The 17,798-nt window shown below is 37.1% G+C and overlaps 1 protein-coding gene and 1 non-coding gene across 3 annotated transcripts; one reads left to right on the top strand and one right to left on the bottom strand.

The window, feature by feature from the left end:
* Nucleotides 1–1,971: 1,971 nt before the first annotated feature.
* Nucleotides 1,972–2,045, bottom strand: Trnat-agu (transfer RNA threonine (anticodon AGU)). Its single transcript has one exon. It is a non-coding gene; the product is annotated as a tRNA-Thr (tRNA).
* Nucleotides 2,046–2,145: 100 nt separating this feature from the next.
* On the top strand, nt 2,146–17,303 carry LOC139978397 (junction-mediating and -regulatory protein-like). Of its 2 annotated transcripts, none has more exons than XM_071988605.1 (10): nt 2,146–2,300; nt 5,187–6,141; nt 6,803–6,975; nt 7,314–7,479; nt 8,712–8,893; nt 9,928–10,014; nt 10,565–10,660; nt 13,004–13,106; nt 14,194–14,481; nt 15,365–17,303. In XM_071988605.1, exons 2-10 carry the CDS (start codon nt 5,220–5,222, stop codon nt 15,580–15,582), a joined length of 2,235 nt encoding a protein of 744 aa, XP_071844706.1. In that variant the 5' UTR covers nt 2,146–2,300; nt 5,187–5,219; the 3' UTR covers nt 15,583–17,303. The 2 variants fall into 2 exon arrangements, with proteins under 2 accessions (XP_071844706.1, XP_071844707.1); XM_071988606.1 differs by having other exon boundaries at nt 2,146–2,368.
* The last annotated feature ends 495 nt before the right edge of the window (nt 17,304–17,798 follow it).

Below are 17,798 nucleotides of genomic sequence, written 5' to 3'. Positions count from 1 at the left end.
ATGTCCCCCCCCCCCCCCTCGACCCCGATGGTAAAACATTACAGATCGCATTTTTTTTTGCATATAAAGTGAAAATAGTAGAAAATAATCGAACTTTCGTCTGTTTTATCTGAAATGTTGACTATTTTATCGTATTAAGTCGCCTTTTTAAAAAAGAAAACTACCCAAGATAAATTGTGGGTCAATAGTAGAAATGTTGATACCAATAATCGACATGTTTGACACAAAAGTTGTCATTTTGGAATAAAGGCGACATTTCGAGAAAAATAGAAATAGAATTTCGGGGTAAAAAGTTGGGACCGCTAGCAATTCGAGCATGGGAGAAAAAACAGACTTGAAATCGCGAAACGATAATCGGGAGGCCTACTTACTATACGTCCTGGCCAAGACTACCGTATATATACGCAGTCATATTCATATAATCGTGCATTTTGTCCGGTAGGTGAACAGGAACGTGATCATGCATGTATGGTCGAGTGTGAGAAATAAACTTACACATGAACGATCCTTTTCAAGTCTAAGATAATTATCCCATATTATTTCATGATAGCGATACAAAGATTCAGAGAGAGAAAATCATTACATTGCCCTATGGGTTTGTGTGTGTGTGTGCGCGCGCGTATGTGTGCATTGGTTTTGTATTTTGACTGAGGGTAAGAACAAAGCCTGTCATGACGCCATTTGAAAAGAATCACCACGCCCTCAGTAAAATTATCATTTTATTGTTAAGGTCACGGTAAGGGTATGTGGATTTGAACCGGCAAAATGGGTAAAGGCAAAAGCAAATATTTGTCACCATTTTAACATTTTTCTTTCTTCTTTAATTACATGACCTGAATCAAATACATCAGTCGACACCACTCTAGGCTCTATCCACAATTAGGCTGCATGAAATGCAATGAAAATTAGAACTAAAATGCACAATCACGCACCGTCCTACGTCCCAGAAAACAGACCGGATCGGTGAAGACATCACTCATTCTTAAGAATGAGTGATGTCTTCACTAATTAGTATGCTAATTAGTAAGCTAATTAGTATGCTAATTAGTATGCTAATTAGTATACTAATTAGTATACTAATTAGTATGTTTTGTAAAAGTCTCAATGTGTGTTTGCCAAATTTAAACTTCGACCTTTCCAGCCTACTTACCTAAAAGCACAGTGAAAATGACACCGTTCTATGCAATTTTCATATTTCATTATTTTTATTGAGTTTTCTGTCGTTAAACATTTTGGGCTGAATAAAATTCGCCATATTTTTGAAGGAGTCCGTAGATTTTATAAACTTGAATCAACAGAAAATAAATGTCTTTCTTTCAATTCCGACAGCTTTTCTCCATTAAACCCATCTGGTCAGAGTGCATTTAGAATAAGAAACATTGAATCTGCTTCGGAAGTTTTTTTTCCGAAATTCATCAGCAAACACGTATTGAGACTTTAAGAAGACCATCTTCTGGCTACGAACAATATAAATATACTTTGGATGTTGGTATATCTCTGCACTTTCTTTAAAAATTCACTCTGTTTTCTGTATTAAGGACTTTATAGAACAATGTACAATGTTATAGGCCTATAGCATCATCACACTGGCATTTAAAGATCGAGTCGGTGCGTTCATACAGGCATTCTAACATTAAACCAGGGAGCTGCTACTTGTCCAAGTGCCTCCAGTGCTTAAAGACATAACCCAAACATCACTGGTCAGTGTTTGAGACCGGGGGCCGTGTCATTCCACCTATACATTCCGCCATAATAAAATGTGCTCTTTCCGCCATAGAAAAACGGCCATTCCGCCATGTAATCACAATGGCGGTATGGCGAAAGAGCACATTATTGTGGGTGAACTGTAGGCCTATATATTGCTTCGCTTCAGACTACCTAGGCCCGAAAAATCCACCACAAAAAAAATGGCCCTGTCATTCTTCTTTTTGTCCCTCTACTGTTTTGCAAAAAGAGGAAGTGTGAAAAGAAAGGCACCACCCGGATTTGAACCGGGGATCTCCTGTTTACTAGACAGGCGCTTTAACCAACTAAGCCATGGCGCCGTTGCGTAATATTGAGGGAAAATAAATATATAAACCAATTCTCACACATCAGCGCTATTTTTACCTATGTATGTCATGTATTGTTATTATGCACTACTAGGCCTAGACATGAACTAGCCATGTAAACATGAACTTACGTCGATTTAGGCGAAATTGCCGAATCCAACCTAGGCTGAACACTAATGTAAAATCTAACAGTTATCTCCGACTGTAGTGGAGAGAGTGTAAAAGACCTCAGCCACCGATTCATTCGTGGTGAGTATATGAAGAATTCACAAGTTTGGTGATCCATCTCTGCTTTCCATAATAAAGTCGTTTTTCAGGTTGGCCAAACTGAGCTATGCCTAGGCTAGGCCCTAAAATAAGTTAGGCTAACGTTAGGCTACGGTAGGCCTTACTGCTACTCACTATTTTCAGTGATCGTTCAGTTAGGCCTCGCCCATCAATATTATTGGCACTGCTACAATTTCTATATACATGGTTAGTACAAAAAGAACAAAAGTTGTGACAGTGAAAGGAGGGAAGATCAATTTTGTATTTAATTTTGATACACTTGTGCTTTAAATTCAATCACCAAAGGTCCAAAGGAATTATACAGTTAACGTCAATGTGAAGATAAGGGAATGTTTCCTTGCTTCGAGCAGTTTGACTCTCAACCTTTACCTTACGAATAGAATTCTTTCTATTTCTTTCAAAATCTGATGCAATCATTCAGTTGAAGAATAGAACTAAACCAGAGTAAAATCATCATTGACCGCACGCCTTTAACAGGCTGTTAAAGGCATTCAAGACTTGGCCCAAACCACGTGCCGCGCTCTGAAAAAGTTAACTTTCCATTGCTTGCAAGTGAAGTTTTCTTCTTGTCGCTACAAAATGCAGACAGTAATGCAATGTGATACCTTGTTATCTTTTATCAGGACCTGAGATCAGGGAGTTCCATAACAACACCCTGCTGAGATGTCCATCGCTGCTATATGTACACTGTGTTGTGGGTATTGACCGTAGTATTGACTGTACACTAGTGTCTAATTACCGACGGTAGCAAGCTGTGTGTGTATTTTCTGGGATCTATGGTGGTGTCTTACACTTCTGTTACACCTCATTCAAAACTAGGTCAGATTACTGGCATGAGACGTTTCTTTGTGTGCGAGTCTTCACTCCCTTTAATGCCCATGGATTTGGTACCGCCAACCGAATAGATCCTTCCAGGTTATGCGAAATATCCCATTGAGTTTTTTGGTAAAAATTAGTGAATTTAAAGATATAGGCTAGGCTATAGGAACATATTCTTGTGACAAAACAATGATAATGACCCTGATGTGAACATAGGCGTACGGGACCATTTCAGTTTGGGGGGGCAGAACTTTTTGTGCCCGAAAGTTCCCGTGACACTATCTAAGAGGAGCGCCACCATTGGTTTGCGCGTAGCGTACAAGAAAATTTTTGGCACACAATGCCTCTCAGATTGCCGGAAACGGCACTCCTGAGGCCTTGCAAGTTGTATCTAAACATTCTTTATTTTATAATCTCATGTTTTAGAAATTTACACTTCCCCAAAAATTTGGTAAATAAGAAGAAGAAAAAATGGTAACATCACTATGAAGGGGAAAAGTGGGACAGTTTATTTTTTAAGCTCCTATTTAGTTACCTTATTTATTATTTTAACACAGTACTCAGCTACCTCCAGAAAAACATAAATTGTTCAACGACACGTAGGCGGGATAATGTCGCTGTGTCGGGTGAGACTGCAATTAGTCTCACAAAAAAAGTATAAAATATAACAAAGAATATGATAAACCTGTACTCCCCCCCCCCACCATCCATGAAAAAGAAAATGTTTCTTATATACACTCATGTCGGGGATGTCCAGGTCAAGGGCGGCGGAAGCACTTTTAATCTGGGGGGGGGGGCACCGACATCAAAGGGCATTTTGCAGAAATTCGATTGGAATGATACAGCCTTACATTTAGTACCCTTTATAACTCTTATTGTAATATCTTATTTGTGTATACACATCACTCCATCAACGCCCCCCCCTCCCCCCTAAAGGAAAATATGCATACTAGCACTGCAATATCCAATGCGCAAATTGGGAAACAAGGAACAAGTTTTCTTTTGAGACAAAATGAGGTGAAATCATGCTAGTTGCTAATGTAGGAATCTTCCGAATTAGAGTTTTTTTCTTGTTAATACAGTATCTTAACAAATTTTTTCCATTCAAAATAGCTTTGAGTTTGACCCACAGAAATTCATTAAAAGTCACAGGCTTGGCCAGGATTTGCAAAGTTGTATGCACGACTATCTGAGCGGAGCGCCACCATCGGTTGGCGCGGAGCGTACTAGAAAATTTTGGGTTTTACAAACCCCTCAGATGGCCGGAAACGGCCCTTCCCGAGTGTTCATTCTGGTTCCCTGGCCTCTTGCTAACTTGAGGCACCTCAATTTTTATGTAGAAAAAAGGCACATTTTTAACCTGAGGAAAAGTGGGGGGCACGTGCCCCCTGTGCCTCCCCCCGGTTCCGCCGCCCTTGGTCCAGGTATACAATTGACTAGTTAGAAAAAAAATTGATCGTGCAAAAAGCGTGGTAGCCCAGATGAACTGCGCTTACGGTGGTGTTACACGGAAATATTCGGGCATCATGATGCTAAATAAAGAAAATCATGGAATTGTCGGGCAAAAATTTGAAAAAGATTCGGGCAAACTACTGCATATTTATATATATATATATATTTCCAGAGGACAAGAAATTCGGGCAAAAGTCCTGAAAAATTCGGGCAACCTAAGAGGAGAAAGAAAAAAAAATATATATATACATGTATATATATATTTCTCCTCTTAGGCTGCCCGAATTTTTCAGGACTTTTGCCAGAATTTCTTGTCCTCTGGAAATTTGGGGGGGCAGTCTGCCCCCCCCCCCCCCGCCTCGTACGCCTATGGATGTGAATGTTGCCAATATCAATAACGTCATGCTTGGAGCTAAATTAGGCCTAATTTTGGGGCCAATGCATCTGTGTGCCCAGGGGCCAAAGTTTGGTAAAGTAACTGATTGTTTGGCTCCATTGCCCGTGCCCTCTCCAGCCAGTTCACATAGATTTATTGAAGTTATTATTTGATATTCCTTTCTCCATTTGTTCTTTAAGGTTGTGAGTGACCTGTTAACTTCTGACTATGTAATGGCTGCTTCCATCTCATCATCCCCAGACGAATGGGTAGCTATCAAAGTATCTCCATTTGAAAATGAACCCATCAAAACAAAATTTAGATTTTTAGTAGAGTGGAATGAAGCAATCCGCCAAGTCATCATCACTTGTCACGAGGAATCACAAAAGGGAACAAAACGACTGAATCAGAATGTGCAATTTCAGAATCCTAAATCTACTCTACAGTCCGACAAGCCAACGAAGAAGGGAAATTCTAACAATGTAGGTGACAAAAATAGTTGGACTGGAACATTTTCACTTCAAGAGCTAGAATACAAACACGAACAACTGTGTTTAGTGAGGCCTTTATTGAGAGATCACACTTTGGAATTGCCTTTTGATCCGAGAGGGATTTGGAGTCTATTTTTCAGTGTGACTATTCCTCCAAATTTTACCAGTGACCTTGAAAGGTACTTGTACATTGCCTTGGAGATCTGTGGCAAGACTCTCTTGATAGACACCCTCTACCAACCCAAGATGGGGATTGACCAATATCTGGAGAGCTTCAGTGAATTAAAGCAGAAAGCATTTGAAGTTGACCTAGAGAAATGTGAGAAAAGGTTGAAGGATTGCTTAAGGAAACATAACGATGCTGCAAACATGGTTGCATTACAGCAGATATTCTTGGAGGAAGAGGAAGCCTTCTCACTTCTGGTGGTTGCGAGGGCAGAGCTGTTTAATCTGCTCCTTCAGCCGTTCTTGGACATGAGAGAGATGGCTTATTGTGAACTGCTTAAACTTCAGGATTTCCTCCAAGATGAGCACATCAGCAGTGAAGGGCGGAAGAAATCCACCATCGCCTACAGTGACTGGCAGATGAGTTACGTGAATGCAATCGAGTCCATCTTACAAGTCAAGCTCAAGTATTTCAACCAGTGTTTGGATACAACCAAAGGTAAGAAAATAACCAATGTAACTGTAAACATACTGTATGTGTCAGATTGTAAGTACCCTGAAGACTTTCTCATGTGGAAATTATGCAATATATCTTGTGTGTTATATATTATGTTAGTGTGTTATGCCAGTAAACAGTGAATGTTTGATATCCTTGCAATACAAAATATTATCCAGGAATACAAGAATTTAACTGTCACACATTTCTCCCTCTTCCATGAAATTCAGAATTCTCCATAAGTGGCCATTTCTGATGTAAAACTTAATACATGATTGTATATAAACACAGTAATTTCTGTCTCTAGAATACATCTGTACACTAAAGGGAATGCCAAAGTTTTGCCCATCCATCCTAATTCAATATGGTTCTTCTCATAGACAGTGCTTGTCATTGGCCCTCCTCCTTTATGAGTCCTTGTCTACTTAGACAAGTCTTACCTACAGTAACTCGTTGCTGGCCCACTCTCATACTGCCACCCCTGACCCCTCCCCTCACCATCTCAAAGCTTGAGCAATACCAGACATAACCATGGTAAATTCATAACAACCCTAAAAGGATTGATATTGTGCCTTGTACAGTTACAACCACAGTCCAAAATCTTGAATTTATATTCATATTTAATTTAAAACCATTCATGTAACTGTACTTTCTTTACAATCAGCGATCGTTAAGCAGATGGAAGATGACTCAGGAAGGTTTGGCAGAGCTACTTGGAGTGCTATGGGGGAGCAACGGTTACAAGACTTCAAAGAGCTTCTCTATAAGGAGAAAATACAACTATTACAGGCAAAGCGAGAGTATTTGAAACACGGTCTGGGCAAGAAACAGCAAGAGGTACTTTTCAAAGTTGTCATTAAAGCAATCAATCATATTGCATTGATCAATATTGAGGAATATTTGAACCAGACTTTAACAGTGTTTTCATCAACATACTTATGCTGATAGGACAAAGCAGCACATTTTCTGTGGTAGTATTTTACACCAAACTGTTCCATCCATTACAGTATTTATAGTTGGGCTCTGCCTTCTTTTGTTGATTGGAACACATACACAGACTGTTCAGTACTTAACTACTCCTACCTTAGTAAAATGTAATCAACTTTCAGAACATAATTGCTCCCTGTTCTAGGTCTATTCACTACTGTACCTATTTGTTGTCATTTCCTACTAAGCTGGCATGTTTGGAAGATGACCAGTCCATGCAAAAACGTCTCCAAGAACTCCAGCAAGGTGTCTTTATGCTACAGCTTAAACTTTATGATACCCAACTGGGAATACTCCAAGAACAGGAGAGAAATCTCAAGATGAAACTGGACTTCTTACAAGAACAAGTAGCAGGTTAGTGGGTAAACATTTAAACAACAGAGAATATTGGAGAGATGTATCCTTAGCAAAAAGGATCAAATGTAAAAAAGGAAAATGGTTGTGAATTTAAATACACAAATTTGACAAGAGCAAAGACATTCTAGGCTAAACCAGTATTCAAACCAGAGATCTCAGGATTTCAAGTCATTTGTTCATCCTATGTAGAGCTACAGTACGTAGAGCTCTGTATGTGGTGGCAATTCCTATTATAATCATTTTTTAAATTTAGGGTGCCAGTCAGAAGCCAAGTTACCTTGCATTAGGTGTAACCAGGGATCCTAACCCATTTTCATCCCATACAAGCAAGGAGGTATATATGGATATCTGTAGAAATTCTGGGGTTTTATGCATATACTGTACAACAAAAAACAGACAAGATAAAAAAATATGAGAAAACTTTTCAAACTTAGCAACAAAGAAAACAAATACTTAAAAATTACAAGATATAACATGTTTGTAATTTGATGTGAGTGACAGGCAACATTGTATTCTTTTCTATAAATACATGTCAACCTATGTATTGAACAGAGGCTTGCATTTATCTGGATATGTTATGACAGACAATTTGCATAGCAGTCTGTTATGATTGTTAAACTAAATTAGTATCAACTAAAGTGGACAGACTTGGGTTAACATGTTTCCTTTCTTTATCTATTAAAATTTGTTGTTTCATAACTCTCATAATGTTTAGGTTCTCTGATAAGTCTACAGTAATAACCCTAGTCTGGAGAGAAGGAGAGCATTGCCACTTTTGCCCTAAAGTTTCCTGATTATCGATCTGGATGAGGAGAGAGCTGGTCTAATGTTTTGCAATTCTTTAGTGAGAAAAAGACTCGTAACAAACTGCTTGTCTACTGCCAAAGCCTGTTTAAGTACAGTAAATACAAAAATTAGTAGACCTGAATTTTCAATCCTAGCAGGATCAACTTTGAAGTTTGAAGGCAAACTGATGGTGGAAACAGACTAAAAATACATTTGAAGGTGACAGGTTACAGAAAACTCAATCAGAACATAAAAAACAAATAAAAAGAGCCACATTGGACAAAAAAGTTAACGTGGACAGTTTTTTAATTCTTGTTAGTGCTCTGCTTTTTATGAAATATTCTAATAGCTGATTATATTTCAGAATGGTGTGGAAGTTTAAAGGATTTCACTTATTCTGAATATTTCATGTCTCTGTATTTTTGATTGACTGACTTTCTCAGATCTGGAGGAAGAAGAAGAATTCTATGATGCTGTTGAGAATGTCTACGAGATGGACGGTGAAGAGTTCAATGAGGACAGAGGATTACCAGAAGGAGAAGAGGAGACGAGGAAAAGACTGAAAGAACTCTCGGGGAAACTGACCCGACTGAATAGGAAGAAAGCACTGCTAAGAAGTAAAAAGGTAACATTATAGGAGACTAGACTGGGATATTGTATTGAAGGAAGAAAGACCCATTTAATCCATCTTGGCCTACTCAGAATAGCATCTGTGCAGGTGCATGATAAACCAGTCTTCTGTAAGTTTAATAATTATTGATTTATGAATTGAGAGGAGGGATTTGCTTCTGTTCTTTTAATGTGTTTTTTTGCAAGCACAGTGTTTTCATTTTGATGAGTTGTTGTGGTTTTGGTCAGCTTATGACCAAATCTTCATTCTTTTCCTTTCCTTGCATTTACTTGTTTTGGCACAACAATATCCAATATACACAATATAGTGATGACGTTTAAAATACAGCATGCATAGCCTCAGGGCTTTGTAAGGTAGAACAGAGTGCCATGCCGGAAAGGAAGGAAAAGAAACAAGCCAGCACGAAAATGATCAAGAAACATTAAAATTTGTGTGCAGTACCAGAATGTGTGTAAGGTAACAGAATATAATGAGATGGTAAATAACCAACACTCAGACTTGTTTTGGTACAGTTAATCAATAATAAACTGGATACCTATCTTAATGAAGGAAAAAAGTGAACCAATTTTCACTGCTGCTGTGTTTAACCAACAGTTCCTTATAAAATGTAGTGCAAATGTGTGGCATTGTGTACTCTTAGAAAGAGACTTCGAAACATAGCACGGTTTCATAAACTTTAGAAGTTGACATTTCCGAATGGATTAGAGCGGATACACTGTACAATAAGTGGCTTGTCTAGAACTCTGGTGATTTACAACAGGTCAGGCAGTTTCATTGAAGTATTGACATTGAAGTAAAAAGGAAATTATTTTTTAATTTCTATGCATCACTAGAAATGAATGGACCATGTTCATATTCAATTAGTACAGAATGTCAGGATGACTTTTAAGAAATGTACTTGAACCTTAATCCCCTTTGGTTCCTGTACTCAACAAAGGTAATAATTAGTTGGTCATAGACCCCTCCATTGTTAAAGAAAGTCTATTTTCATTTTCATTGTCTTCCTTGTTTGATTGTTCATGTAACAGCAACTCTGCATCCAGCACCATGATTCAGATCTTTCGTCTAAGATGAAGGTGGAACAAGACCAAGAGAAACACCATAAAGTTCAGCAGGTAAGGATCACCAGTTACATGTATTTTCACAGGAAAGCTGCAAAATCATAGTGCATTTTACAGCTGACTTAATCAAAACTTTGTTGGCTATCAATAAAGCAATCTTCCATAAGATTATTGCAAGGGTTTAATTTGCCTACCCCTTCCCTTTCCCAACCCCTTCTCTTTCCCAACCCCTTATCTCTCCCAACCCCCCCCAACCCCTTCTTGCCTCAAAAAAAAAAAAAAAAAAACGTAGACTAGCCCACACCATGTAATGAAACTAATGACCAGCTGGAGTGATATTGGTTTCGATGGTTAACCTTTACAATCATGATGGCATGCGTGTTAATGCATTGTAAAAATGTCTGCCTCAGTCTTTCATTACCTTGTGATTCTTTCAACTCACCGTGTGTTCAATGATATAGATCACTTCAATAATGATTGTTGTAAAGCTATTGGTCTTTGTTTTCTGTCATTTCTGACCTATTGATCCAAACCGGTAGCTTTCCACAGGATAAGAATCTTCGTCAAATTAGATTTTCTTTCTTTCTTTTCCCTTTCAACAAAGAAACGAGATCAAAGAGTTGCAGAAGAAGATGCAAAGAAAGATTACATACAATCTGAAAGGAGGAAAACAATAGAGAGATTACAGATGTATAAGTTGGTGAGAAATGTTTTTTTGAGAAACTTATTACATTACGATCCTCCCTGCCTAAAGCAAAGACCACCCGAATCCCCTTTTTTGACAAAAACAGCCCTGTTCACACTTAAGAACGCAACTGTACTTAATTCCACGAGGGTGATTAATTCCCTTGGTGTGAACGCTCGCGTACTCTTACTTCAAGTCTGTGTGCGTTCCTAAGAATAATCCTTCTTCCGGGGTTTCTTCAATCCCTCTTGCTTTCTTAATAAATGTAATGTGAATGGTTGCGGAGTTATGGCGACCCAAGATTACCGGTTAAGTTATAGTATCTGCTCTATCCAGTTGTAATTTGATGCAGTAGGCATACGGCACAGTGTACAGATCAGTGAGGCATACCAATGTTATGATTGTTTGTTCAAGTAGCAAACTGTTGCCTTTCTTAACCGAAACACTACCCCAAGACGCTATTCTTGAACCCATTTCATTTTTCTTTGCACCGATTCAACCAATTCTGCTGACAAGTCACCATTAAGGTTGTGAGACTAAAACAAACTGAATGACAGTCCACTTAAATCTAAGAAACTCTAATTCATTGTATGCCAAAGTCACAGGTTTTTGAAGAGGCTGAAATTGGTAATTTTATGTTTATTTCGAAAACCATGATTTTGGAATCAGTTGCTACGGCAGTTACTTGAAGGCTAAAATCATTTCGTATGGCCTAGCCTAATAATGAAGTTACATTGCTCTATGCATGAACCATACTAGGTCTTCAAACCTAACATGAAATGCCTTTGATGTTGGATTTTCAAAAATCCTCTGCAAAGAAGGTAAATTCTTAAGAAAGATTCACATTTCTTATTCAAACAAAGCTCTACCATTTCAAATAAATAAGAAAAATATGTAGTACTTTGGAAAGACTGCAGCTGTGCTTATCAAAGATAGACAAAGCCCTAGCTAACATGCCCACACATTGCTCTTCCCTTTACTTAGTGGCATATGTGGCTGAGCCTCAGAATTTAGTCACATCATCTATATACTGAATCTTAGCTGGTTCAATATATGAATACGGATTTCTAATGATTAACATTTCAAATAATTATAAGTTAGAAAGTCTAGAGTTTACTGATCATAAGTTTGTTTGTGTTTTTGGTTAAGAGGATTGTAATATACTTAATATATGTTTGATGTCATGGAAGAAAATTCAGTTACAGTACATTTTAAAACCTGTCATTAACAATATTTGATGCAAGTGTTCCCTTTTCAGGTTTTTGGTTTCGATGATAATGGTAACCTTTGCATTCATGATGGTGTATGTGTGTGTGCATTTGTGATGCCCAGCATGTAAATATGACATCTGAAGAAGGGAAGGTCGGACCAATTTCATATGTGATGTGTGAATGTACCACATTTTTTAGGGTGAAGGTCAAAGGTCATTTGGGGTCATCAGAGGTCATATTGTGAAAACCTTGATAACGTTATAGTGCAAGAAGGGAACCTTGGACAGATCTCCTATTTGGTTTGTAGATGTATAATATCAAATTTAAGGAGCCTGTTATTGCTTTTGGTGGAGGTCATATGTCATTTGAAGTCAACAAATGCCAAACATTTACCATGCCCCCCTCTTACCTGTCTCTCTACACTAACACACCTCCCTAAACATAATAATGCAAGGGAAGCTTGGACAGATGGCATATTTGGAATGTTATTGTACCACATTGAGTACAAGAAGCCTAATGTGGGCCGTTTGAGAGTTTACCAGGGGTCAAGTTGTGAAAACCATGTTTAACGCAACATTTCAACAAGAACAGATGTCATATTTAGTACGTTGATGTATCTATCACCTTTAGTACAAGAAGCCTGTTGTTGAGGTCAATGGTCATTTCAGGACAGCATGTGTCTTTGTGAATTTATTGTTTGTCACATCACACTGCTTTTTACTACTGTATCAATAAGATCAAGTATGTTGTACATTCTCACTATACATTACGTCAGATTTATGAAAACTGCTCATGTTACATCATCGAAACCACAATGCATTCTGTTTTTTTTTGGTCACAAATGAGCACTTTGCCTTTATCTGTTTCATTTCATAGCAGAACATTCAGTAACATTCAAAGACATTCTTTGACCAATTTATCAGTGCAAATGTTTTCATTTTAACTGGCATCAGTGTCTGTGTAACACACTTTAGAAATCATGTAACTTTTGGACTTAATGCTGTACTTTTGCTAATACTGCCATCGAAACCTTTGTGCATCTAAGTCAGTCACCTTCCATTGTCATCATGATAGAATTATTTGATAATTTAACATTCATGTCTGTCTTTTCAACATTCTACGACTGCATTTACTCTCTCTTATTCAGAAATATCCTATGTCTAAGACGATCGTTCCTGAACAGTTGAGACCAAGAGCAAAAAACCAGTCAAAGTCATCCAGAACTAAGAAAGCCAAGGTTACCAGGAAGGGTAAGATTATCAATAACAAAGGACACTTGAAGTAGAGTAACTTTGCGGTATTAAATTCTTTTCTACCAATGAGTTGGATTATAATGTTAGGTAAGCATTTATATACATCAAGATGGTAATACTATAGATATCTGGATACAAGGTTCCACTCTGTATTCTTTCAATCAAGTTTTCTTCAGTCTTGATGCGTTAGGCACTCCTGTTGTACTCATTCCCGCAACACTGTATCTGCACCCTCCCATAGGGTTACCTCCTCTCAGTACAACAATGGGCTAGACTGGGCCAGAACTCTGCTACTCTTTTTTTCAGTTCCTAGTCACATTCATTGCCATATTTCTTAATTTAACCACTATACTTCATTAATAACTGTGTATAATTTGCAGTTTGCTGTTTCATTTCTTTTGTTCTTCTCTCTCATTTGTTTCCGTCATGTTTGTTTTCTTATTGATTTTGTCCCCTTAATTTGTCTCTTCCACTTATAGAAGGGTCGGTTCATACTTATAAGCTCCCCTGAGCCTCAATTGAGTTCCTCCTCAATCTTATATCCATATTGTACTGTTTGAATGTTGATCAATGTGGCTTGTCTGGATAGATACAGAATAGTGTGTGTTTCAGATTGAGGTTATGTCAAAAGCATTCATAGTCTTCTGTTATCATGTGAAACCTTTTAATCAAATTGAACACGTACTAATGTACAAGGGTTAGTAGCAGTCAATTGTATACATACTGTGTACAAGGGTTAGTAGCAGTTTTGTAGTGTTGTACAAGGGTTAGTAGCAGTCAATTGTATACATACTGTTGTACAAGGGTTAGTAGCAGTCAATTGTATACATACTGTTGTACAAGGGTTAGTAGCAGTCAATTGTATACATACTGTTGTACAGGGGTTAGTAGCAGTCATCACTCGTTAAGACTTCATGTGGCAGTTTTGTATACTTATGACTTCATGGCTTCGTTAATACATGTAATTAAATCGTACATTTCATTCCTTCCACACGTTCTGAATTCCTTTGCAACGAAAAATGTGTAGTAACTTGCTCCAGAATATTGTTTTGCATCTTTCTCAAAATGAACATTTTTAATGCAGATGGAGAAACCAAAGCAGTGCCTCCTCCTTCACCACTAGGTCCACCACCAACAAACTTGCCACCTCCTCCACCACCACCCCCACCTCCTCCCCCACCACCCCCACCACCACCTCCTCCACCACCCCCAGGGCAACAATCATCAGGGGCTTCCTTCATGAAAGTGAAGACACCACAAACCAACACAGAGAGAAAAAAGCCTGCTAGTGTGATGCTTGACCTCAGTGCAATTGCTGCTGCGAAAAACAGATTACAAAGAGCACAAACAACAAACAAAGAGGGACAAACAGGTAAATGCTTGGATGTTGTATATCATGTCATTGTTCGTGCTGGATTGTTTTTATCCTCATTGTTCTGAAATTTAGTAACAAACAGCATCTGTATGTTTATGTGTTTTTTCGATTTATTTTTAGAATATATTTTCAAATTTATTTAAGTCAGGGCAAACATTGACACATGTTGTCTTTGAAGTGTAGTGTGTTATACCATGGCATTACTTCCTAAATATCCCCCATTGATTTACACCATGGCATTACTTCCTAAATATCCCCCATTAATTTATACCATGGCATTAGTTCCTGAATTTCCCCCATTGATTTATACCATGGCATTACTTCCTAAATATCCCCCATTGATTTATACCATGGCATTACTTCCTAAATATCCCCATTGATTTATACCAAGGCATTACTTCCTAAATATCCCCCATTAATTTACACCATGGCATTACTTCCTAAATATCCCCCATTAATTTATACCATGGCATTACTTGCTAAATATCCCCCATTGATTTACACCATGGCATTACTTCCTAAATATCCCCCATTAATTTATACCATGGCATTACTTCCTAAATATCTCCCATTAATTTATACCATGGCATTATTTCCTTAATATCCCCCATTGATTTATACCATGGCATTACTTCCTAAATATCCCCCATTGATTTATACCATGGCATTACTTCCTAAATATCTCCCATTAATTTATACCATGGCATTATTTCCTTAATATCCCCCATTAATTTATACCATGGCATTACTTGCTAAATATCCCCCATTGATTTACACCATGGCATTATTTCCTTAATATCCCCCATTAATTTATACCATGGCATTACTTCCTAAATATCCCCCATTAATTTATACCATGGTATTGCTGCTTTGTTCACAGTCGTAGGAGGTGGTGGTGACCCAATGATGGGTGCTCTGCAGCTCATTCGTGAGGGTGTGAAGTTGAAGAAAGTCCAACAAAGTTGCGAAGAAGAGAGACTGAAGAGCTCTGACTGGGACAACTCTGAGTTATTTCAGGCTTTGCAGAAAGTCCGACTTCAAGTTGCACCTACACTTAATGATTGTGGAGGTGATAGTGATAATGAGTTTGATGATTGAAGATTATGACAGCTGCATTTATAATATGTGGTAATACCCAACTGAATACCAGTAATATCCAGGTGGGTTACCTCAAATGCAATCAGGAAAGGAATGCCTATAACATGTAACAACTTCCATTTCAAATTGCAGTGTCTGTCCAAAAATTGAGCAACTGATATATGAGAGAGTTTCATGAATTTTGTGCCCTATGTTGGGCAATTGCATGGAACGTAATACATAAAGGATGCAGAGGGCTTTTAATTCAGTCCCTAGAGTGGTCCATCATGTGTACATGTCTGATTCAGAGTTCATTGTCAAGCAAGTCTGCTAAGTATGAATGGTTGAAGAATTGGTGCTAAAATAAGTCCTGTGACACCTATAGTTTATATTTGAGGAAGACATCGCAATTTAAAGCAGCCTTCTTGGGTGTGTGTGTTAGTTGCCAGAGTATTACTAGATGTAATATCGCAATTATCCAACTAAGACGCACTCCGGTTTCATCAATTACAGATTAATAATGATGTAGCTAATGTTTCAGTAGAGATTAATATATAGTATATGTATATTTCAACCTTTCATAATTTACAAGATTAAACAAGTTCAATAACAATGACAATTGTCAACGCATATTAAGATGAGAGAGGACATAATCTACTCAAACGTCACACAAAAGTGATGCTTTGTGTTGTTGGCGGTTCTCACTTTCGGAGGATTGCATTTTGTGTTGTTGTGTATTCATGGGATTGGGGTAAGGGTGAATAGGTTATTAGATACTTCCTGTTTTCTTTTCAGGTCTTGGGGATTTTATTTACTATGAAAATTGTGTTACAAAGAAACTTAATCCTTTGGAAGAGAGCGGTGGTAGATTCAGCTTATATAGTAATATTATGGTACAGTCAGCAGAATGTATTAACTGAGAATTAAAAACTTAACTTATAAGAACTTTCTGAACAAACTTACAATAGTGTGGAGGTGCAAAACGTCAGATATATTTGTTCATATAATAGTATATATAAATATATTATATTATAGTATATATACTATAATATATATACTATAATATATGTAATACTATTTATACTATAATATATATATATACTTGATATACTATACTATATATACTATAATATATATTATAGTATAAATAACATATATATTATAGTATTATATTATAGTATATATATATTGTAGTATATATTGTATAGTATATACATATTATAGTACATATATTATAGTATATATAGTTCATATTATAGTATGCCATCCATCATGTAGAAACATCCAGATTGTCACTTTAAACAGTTTTGACCTTTGGCCATAACAACCTAAATAAATCTCAATGTAATCTTGAAAATGTTATCATAGTTAGCTTGTACCTGTAATATAAAATTCTTGATAAATAGGTGGAAAGGAAATTCAACAAAAATTATGTGGAACATTAGCTTTTATATAATATACTCTAAGATTTTCCTTGGTAGGAAGATTCTAGTGCTGTTTATAGAGGAGGCATAACTTAAATCTTAATTGCCATTCATGAATGTTTGTCAAAAATTGATTACAGATCTTGAAAAAGCATTAGAAGAACAAATGACCAATAATTGAAAATATTCATACAGTGCAATGACTAGTAGAGGTCATAACGTATGAATAAGGACAATTATTCTTTTGTATTTAGTTTTCATTGTACATATTGTCATATAGATGAAATTTAAATTATAACTATAATGGAGACCAGGGTGTGCAATGTATACTTTATTTTTTTGCTTGAATTTGTGTTGTGTGAAGGAATCGGCCAAATTTAAAAACACTTCTTGCTCAAATCCTACAATAGTTGAACAAAATAAATGTTCTTCATTCACAAATTTTCCCCAATTAAATGAGTGTGCTGATCATGTGTGTTTTAGTCACAAATTGATCAAACAGAAGAGTTGTTGTAAGCAGGACTTTGAACAGCTGAAATGTTGCACACTTTGAGAAAGTTTAAAGGTCAATGTTTGTTTCAATCTTTGCTACAGTTTCATCTGTTATGCACAACATACACCCACACAAACAGGGTTTATGGCATATTCAAAGTAGCTCTTCAATAGTGGTTAGATAGTAAATGCCTACATGTAATTTTATTGAATTTTGAGTTTGATCCTTTAGCCTCTGGTCCATGAAATTCATTTTATAGCAACTAATGTGAGAGTAAAATTTTTTAACATACTAGACTTTGGTAAGGTAAGGTAATTTTG

Source organism: Apostichopus japonicus, chromosome 13 (assembly GCF_037975245.1).
Source record: "Apostichopus japonicus isolate 1M-3 chromosome 13, ASM3797524v1, whole genome shotgun sequence".
Lineage (NCBI taxonomy): Eukaryota > Metazoa > Echinodermata > Holothuroidea > Aspidochirotida > Stichopodidae > Apostichopus > Apostichopus japonicus.
Note: the sequence above shows the minus strand (reverse complement) of the source record. Positions and strands in the feature narration are given on the sequence as shown.